Raw genomic sequence first — 7,343 nt, forward strand, 5'->3', positions numbered from 1 at the left:
TAATTAAAAGGGAAAATTTTTAGTTAAAACAAGAAGGTTTTCTTAAAATATTAAATTGCTTTTAATAAAATTGTAAGAGCTTTTGATTCTAATTCTATAATCTGCTTCTTTTTAAAATTTCTCAGCCTTATATCTTAAAACTTCAATTTTTGTTACATCACTGCTTTCGGCTTTTTCTTCCCCTAAGGAGGCCTGGGATAATAACTCTTTCCTTCAACTTTTCGTTGACTCTTGTCACTTTTTCCCTCTCTGGTTCTAAGTCTGTTGTTATGGCCTGATGCTAAAATATTTTATATTAAAGAGTTTAAAAAGCAGTGCTTTCCTCCACTATAACTTGGTTTTGTACTCTTGTCTGAATAGTTTCAACCTTCTCTATAAAATGAAAGAAGCTGGGAGTACGAAGGTTTATCAACAGCATCATTAAACTCACCTAGTGTTCTAACAGTACTTCCTGTCCTGACACAAGCTAACACTTAATTACCCACCATCTCTCATTGCTTCTGATGGATTCTTATTCACATGCAACAGAGAGGAAATGATATTGAACCCAAGAACTAGGAGATAATAATCATAACTACCATTTTGTAAAAACATACTTCTTGGCAATGCTGACCTAGACATTGTTCCTTCACTACTTTATTTAATCTTCCATATCTTTTAACTTTTGCCAGTTGCCTATTTAATAATCAGTGGGCCTCGGACTTGGGGGGGAGTGGGGAGGCAAGGGCAACATACATAACCTAAACATCTGTACCCCCATAATATGCTGAAATTAAAAAAAAAATCAGTGGGCTTATTCTACTTTCATGTTTTCTTCCCCATGTCTCCTATTTTTTAATGGGTGGACTTTTTCATTCTGGTGGTAGTTTTAGATTTATCTCAGTTTTGCTGGCTCCCTTCTTTTCTCTTTCACACTTTCTGTTTCCAGTAGCGCACTGTGGTCTTTTTATCTTTCTTCTTTTTTCATTCTACTTATAGGTAGCTTAAAGTTTGACATTCTATCTTTTCTAGTTATACTGAAGACATAGTTTTTGTATAGATTTCTTTTTTCTTGTTTTTTGAATTGTTTTTGCGTATATATAGGGAAACTCAGATTTAGGCAGCCACCATTTTCCACATCTACCTAGTAGTCCAGTAAATGTATTTTGAATGATATGCTGGAGATTATCAGTTATCGTCTCCCTGCTGAGATCTTTCGTTGTCATCCACATCCTCTGCTGAAGGAGAAGACACAAGTGATCATATTTGTAACTAAAATAAGTGACCTTGTTTGTACTAAATGACTTTATACCCTTGGCTTCAAATGTTTGGACTAGGATGGATATAGCCCCTAAACTCTGCCAAACAGATTATATCTTCTGAGAATTTGGACTAAAGGACAGAGATATAATCAGAGAACAGGACACTGAAGCTGTTAACTCTTGCAGAGTCAAGGACTCTGTGTCATGAAAGCTGAAGATGTGGAGGAGCAAAAACTAAGAGGCTGACAGAGGCAGATGGAATGGAAAGAGTACTGAGCAGAGAGAAGCGCAGATGGTATCTTGGAAGGGATAGAATGAGTTAAGGAGACAGAGAGCTAAAGACACCAATATAAACAGAGTTTCTGATGAGTGTTTGGTTCCCAAGAGACCAGCCTGGATAACTGGCAACAATAGTCAACATATCTTTTTATCATTATAATAATAAATTTCCTTTTTTTCCGTGAGCTTTTTTTGTATGGGCCTTGATTTCTTAATTAATAGGCTGAATATAGTAGGCTTTAATAAATGTTTACTAACCTGGTGTTATTACTCAGACACAATATGATGTGGGACTACAAACAATAGGAGCTTTTCACAGAATTGACTTGAGATGATTTGACAGCATAAAATTAGTAAATCTATTATAAGAATTTTCAGTCTGGAAGAGACTTTTGAGGAATATCCAAATTCTCAAATTTTAGAGAAGATTGGCCAAGGGAAAATGATTTTCCAAACTGGCATTGAATTAGGGACCTCATTAGAATTAGAACTGTAGTCTCTTGATATCCAGTCTATTTTTCATCTGACTGCCTGTACTGGGTTGGATAATGTACTTCCGCAAATTCATGTCCACTTGGAACTTCAGAATGTGACCTTATTTGGAGTAGCATCTTTGCAGACGTAATCAAATTAAGATGAGGTCATATTTAATTAGGGTAGGCCTCAATGACTGGTATCCTTATAAGAGGGAAAAACAGAGACACGCAGGGAGAATGCCATACGGTGACAGGGGCAGAGATGAGAGTGATGCAGCTGTAATCCAAGGAATGCTAAGGATCGATTGCTGCTACCAGAAGGTAAAAGGGGGCAAGGAAGGATGCTTTCCTACACCTTCCAGAGGCCCGGCTGACCCCTGATTTTGGACTTCTAGCCTACAGAACTGTGAGATAATAAATTTCTGTTGTTTTAAGCCACCTAGTTTATAGTATTTTGTTATGTTAGCCTTAGGAAACTAATACAGTATTCCATGCCACTTCTTTAGTATAAAGAGATTTTTCCCTAAATAGCATTGAAAAATTATATGGAAAGTTATATTCTTCATAATTGAAGGAAATAGCTTTTTCTGTTGGGTATATCAGTCTTAACTTTTTAATTCTTCAGTGTGCTTATCTATACTTTGGTATCATTTAGGAATTTACAATATTGTTCTTCCTGGTATTTTCAAGGAAGTATGTCACTAGGAGATTTTGCTTTTATTTTTTTTGAGGAATAATTAGTGGTGGCAGGTATATGAAGTATGCGTGTGTAGCTTATGGATTTGCTATTATATGATATTCTGAAATATTCTACTCTTGTTTTCAGATTGCTGAAGCTAAAGGAAATGTTTAACTCTAAGTTTGGATCCATTCCCAAGTTTTATGTTCGAGCACCAGGAAGAGTCAATATAATAGGTATTTCAAAAATTCCTTCTCTTAATTTTTTTCTTCCTTCTTTGGTAATATCTAAATTTTTGTTAACTATATTTCTTTCTTACTTTTCCCCAAAACAGAGTAGTTCACATACATCTTCTAATATTAAGCTACGCTTTTGCATAAGGAGCACACTTTACTTTTATCTTTCCAATCCGTATTATTAACATTAAAGTTGTTCAGTTGTTTTTTAAATTTATAAATTTGTTAGAACACAGTTGTTAATATTGTTTTCCTAGAAAACAAAATTTTTTTTCTATGTTACAGGTTAAAATTTTAGACTGTGAAAAGTAGTTTTGATGGTTTTACATTTACTCCTTGGGTTGGTGGAACACTGGGAAACCTTACAATTCCTTGCTATTAAAAGTGTGGTTCATATTTTGCAGGTCTTCTAGATATATTTATCTTTTCTTTTGCTTCTCCTGTGAAGTACTTTGAATTGTACTGCCTTTTGGTGATAGCTAACACAACCTTTTAACATTTTGTTTACTATCTTTCTGTCAATGTTCATATGTAAAATAATTGATATAGTTGTAATTAGATTACATACCATTTTTATCCTGTTTTTTCATTGAATATATCATAAGTATTTCTATGTGTTTTAGTTTATTTTCTGCTGCTATCACAGAATACCACAGACTCGGTAATTTATAAATGATAAGAGTTTATTTGGCTCCTGATTCTGGAGTTGGAAAGTTCAAGATCATAGCATCACCATCTGGTGAGGGCTTCTTGTTGAGTCCTTCCATGGTGGAAGGCAGAAGTACAAGAGAGCGTGCAAGACAGAGAGAGGATGGGGGCCGAAATTCACCCTCCTACCAGAAACCCACTCCTGGGATAATTAACCCCCTCTGGAGACAGTGGTGGCATTAATCCATTCATGAGGGTGGAACCCTCATGACCTAATCATCTCTTAAAGGTCCCACCTCTTAATACTGTCATAATGCCAATTAAATTTCAATATGAGTTTTAGAGGGGACATTCAAACCATAGCACTATGTTTCTGTACAGTGTTCACAATTATTATTATTATTATTATTTTGCTGTTGTTGAGACCGAGTCTCGCTCTGTTGCCTGAGCTAGAGTGCCATGGCGTCAGCCTAGCTTACAGCAACCTCAAACTCCTGGGCTCAAGCGATCCTCCTGCCTCAACCTCCCAAGTAGCTGGGACTACAGGCATGTGCCACCATGCCTGTTTTTTTCTAATTTTTTCTCTATATATTTTTAGTTGTCCAGCTAATTTCTTTATATTTTTTAGTAGAGAAGGGATCTTCCTCTTGCTCAGGCTGGTCTTGAACTCCTGAGCTCAAATGATCCACCCGCCTCGGCTTCCCAGAGTGTTAGGATTACAGGTGTGAGCCACCACGCCTGGCCCACAATTATTATTTTAATGACTTGATTCATAATAGCTTACTGAGTTAATATTTTATAATTTACTTAATACTTTTTTCTCATTGTACGTAAAGTTATTTCCAGATTTTTACTCTTTATAACCAGTAGTTTGATAAAAAGAAAATATTGGGTGAGAACAGCATTATTCATTTTATCATTTTATTATTTCTGATGAGTTTTTTTTTTGAGGATGGAAAGGAGAAGTATTAAATAGGTAGAATAGAGGATGTACCCCATTTCATGGGACGTAGTAAGTTACTTATTTTCCACAAAGGGATCTTGAACTTGAAAGTAAGTTTCTTGACTTAACAGTGGTTTGATTTATGATTTTTTTTACTTTATAATGAGTTTTTCGGGATATAACACCATCATAAGTTGATAAGCGTCTATATTTGTACTTTTGATCAGCAAGATTGTTACCAACACTACCTATGGAGCATAATTTTGACGGTGTGTAGAACCCATTTCGCTAGGTTCTGTATTTATCCTGGATCAAGCTCGATTTTAGAAATATATGTACTTTACACATAGAGTTGTTTTCACCAAGTTGTACCTTGTTATTATTTAGATATAACTGTATAAGACCCATTATTGAGGTTATTGTGGGGATATTATTGAGGATATTGCCCATGATATCATATGCTGTCCCTTTGAAGATACAAAGGAGAATTTTTGTTTTTGCTTTGACTAGGATATGAATCATATATTAATGTGTTACAGTAGACACTAGCTACATGTGACTATTTAAGCTTAAATTAATTAAATGAAATAAAATTTAAAATTTACATATACACCAGCCACATTTCAATGCTCAGTAGTCACATGTGGGTAGTGGTTACTGTATTTGACAGCACAGATATAGAATATTACCATCATTCCAGAATGTTCTGTTAGACATTCTAACTGATGGGTGGTCTAAATGTTTGCTTGGCTGACGGGGAGATCGGGAAGAGAAGCTGCCTCTGGTGGTTCCTTAAGTCTCCCTCAGCCATGTTGTCCTCGGGAGTGCTGTGGGTGGCCAGTTCCTGTCTAGGTCCAGAGCATAAGGGTAACCCTTAAAACTTTGAAAGACATCTATCACATTTATGTGTTTGCTTATTTAGGGCATACTTAGTTAATATTTGAGAGGTTGAGTTGAATCTTATTTTTTTGTCATTCCATTTTTGCTTTTCCTTGTGTCCTTTTTTCTATCTTGAATACTTGTACTCTATTTCCTAATCTACATGCCCAACTTCTGCGTATTATTTGAGACCCTTTTCAAAAGACCTTGCAACAAAAGATGGCCTGAAAGTTATGATGTCCATTGATTTTTTTTGAGATAATATACTATAAAGTTCATTTTTGCATTAAACCAGACTATTAGAAAACCTTGTGTAAAAAATGCAGCATTTGGCTTTTGGAAGAATTGTTTTAATAAACTGTGCAATTTTAGTACTGTTTTATTTTCTATTTGAAGAATGTAGGAAATAAACCACATAGAAATCAGTCTTGTGTAAGTTTTTTTTTTTTTTTCTTACTTGCAATCAAAAGAGCACAACTAAAGCAAAATGACTTATTTGGCCAGGTAAATTAAAAGGGAATTGATTATGTATATGTGGTAATAAGGGAGAGAAAGCATCTTATAATAACAGGAGCCAAATACAACTGGGCTTCATGGAAACTTGTACTAAATCAGAGACGGTGCTAAAGAACTAAGTAGCAAAAATTTTTGAATTTTCACTCTAGTTTTCTGCCATTAGATGGTTAACTACCCACTTTGTCTTTGCTTATCTTTATGTATTTTCTTGCTTTTCTTCACACCAAATAAATGTCCCTGTCACCCTGTACTCTGAATATTTTCTTTCTGCTGCCTTATAAATTAGGACCTCTTGTTTGTGGCCCTCATTGGACCTGTATCTACATCTTTGTAGTTCTGTTTGTAGTTCTGCATCCTTCTAGTTCTGTTTCTGTCAGTATCAGCCTTATCAACTTCACACTTCCTAATTTAGATTCATGAACAAATTTTATTCTTGTTTGGATAGAGTTTTCGTAATAAACAGGCTGTTTCTTAATTATTGGCCATCTTAAGAACTTCTTTCTTTCGTTGAACTTTTCATCAAGGATGGTGTTTGCCATGCCCAGTTCCCCTTTCTATTAATAGTTGAAATTATTCTACCGATAGCTCTCTGCTTAAGGAAGCTATATTGCACTGTGCTTTGTGCAGAAACAGGCAAGGTGGGAATCTGACTAAAATGTGGCCTAGTCACAGAATACTATGGTAGCATTAACCTATTTGAGAATGGGGCATAGGGAGAACATCCCCAGGAAGATGAGACTTGACAGCTAAGATTTTATATGAAAGAGACTTATCTAGATGAAGGAGGAGGTGTGGGAAAAGGGGAAAGGCATTCTCTTTGGAGTGGACAGATGTGCAATAACTGGAAGCTAAATCAAAGTTTGTCATATTCTTCAATCTGCAAGTAGTTCAGTATGGCTGGATTGTAATGTGGGCATTGTGGGTAGGGTAGAGATGGGAAAAGTTGATGGATTCAAGAAACATGACTAAGTAGAGGCGATCAATTATATGTTATTCTGTTTTTGTTTTTTGGTTGTTATTGTGTACATAGGGCAAGGACTGAGTGAGGAATTCCATGTTGGAGCAACTGAGAAGATAGTGGTACTGTTTTGAAAGCTTGGGAATTCTGGGAGAGGAGTATATTTGAAGAAGAACATTATGAGCCTACTTTTTAGTTTGAAATATTAAATATCTCTGGCTATCCAAGAGAGGCATTTAGATATGTGCTCTGAAGCTTGTTGAGAGAAGATGGGGCTGAAGATACACATTTGGATCAATGGCAAATAGCTGATAATTGAAGCCTTTGGGATAGGTTAAATTGCTTAGGGAAAATGTATAGATGAGAAAATCAGAGTGCTAAGGATGGGAGCCTTGGGAACAGTAACATTTAACAAAAGAGCAGAGGAAACAGGCCCCGCAGAGAGGATGAGGATGAAAAGCCAGACAAGAAGGAGGAAAACCAGGAAG

General features: G+C 35.7%; 1 protein-coding gene across 3 annotated transcripts in view; it reads left to right on the forward strand.

The window, feature by feature from the left end:
* The window catches only part of GALK2 (galactokinase 2), a 142,539-nt gene that overhangs the window by 18,841 nt on the left and 116,355 nt on the right, over positions 1-7,343 (forward strand). For all 3 annotated transcript variants that reach the window (XM_012649451.1, XM_012649450.1, XM_012649449.1), the window contains exon 2: positions 2,823-2,911. In XM_012649451.1, the coding sequence (XP_012504905.1) occupies positions 2,823-2,911 (89 nt within the window). The remainder of the gene's footprint in view (positions 1-2,822; positions 2,912-7,343) is intronic.

This window comes from Propithecus coquereli, unplaced genomic scaffold (genome assembly GCF_000956105.1).
Source record: "Propithecus coquereli isolate 6110/MARCELLA unplaced genomic scaffold, Pcoq_1.0 Scaffold3, whole genome shotgun sequence".
Lineage (NCBI taxonomy): Eukaryota > Metazoa > Chordata > Mammalia > Primates > Indriidae > Propithecus > Propithecus coquereli.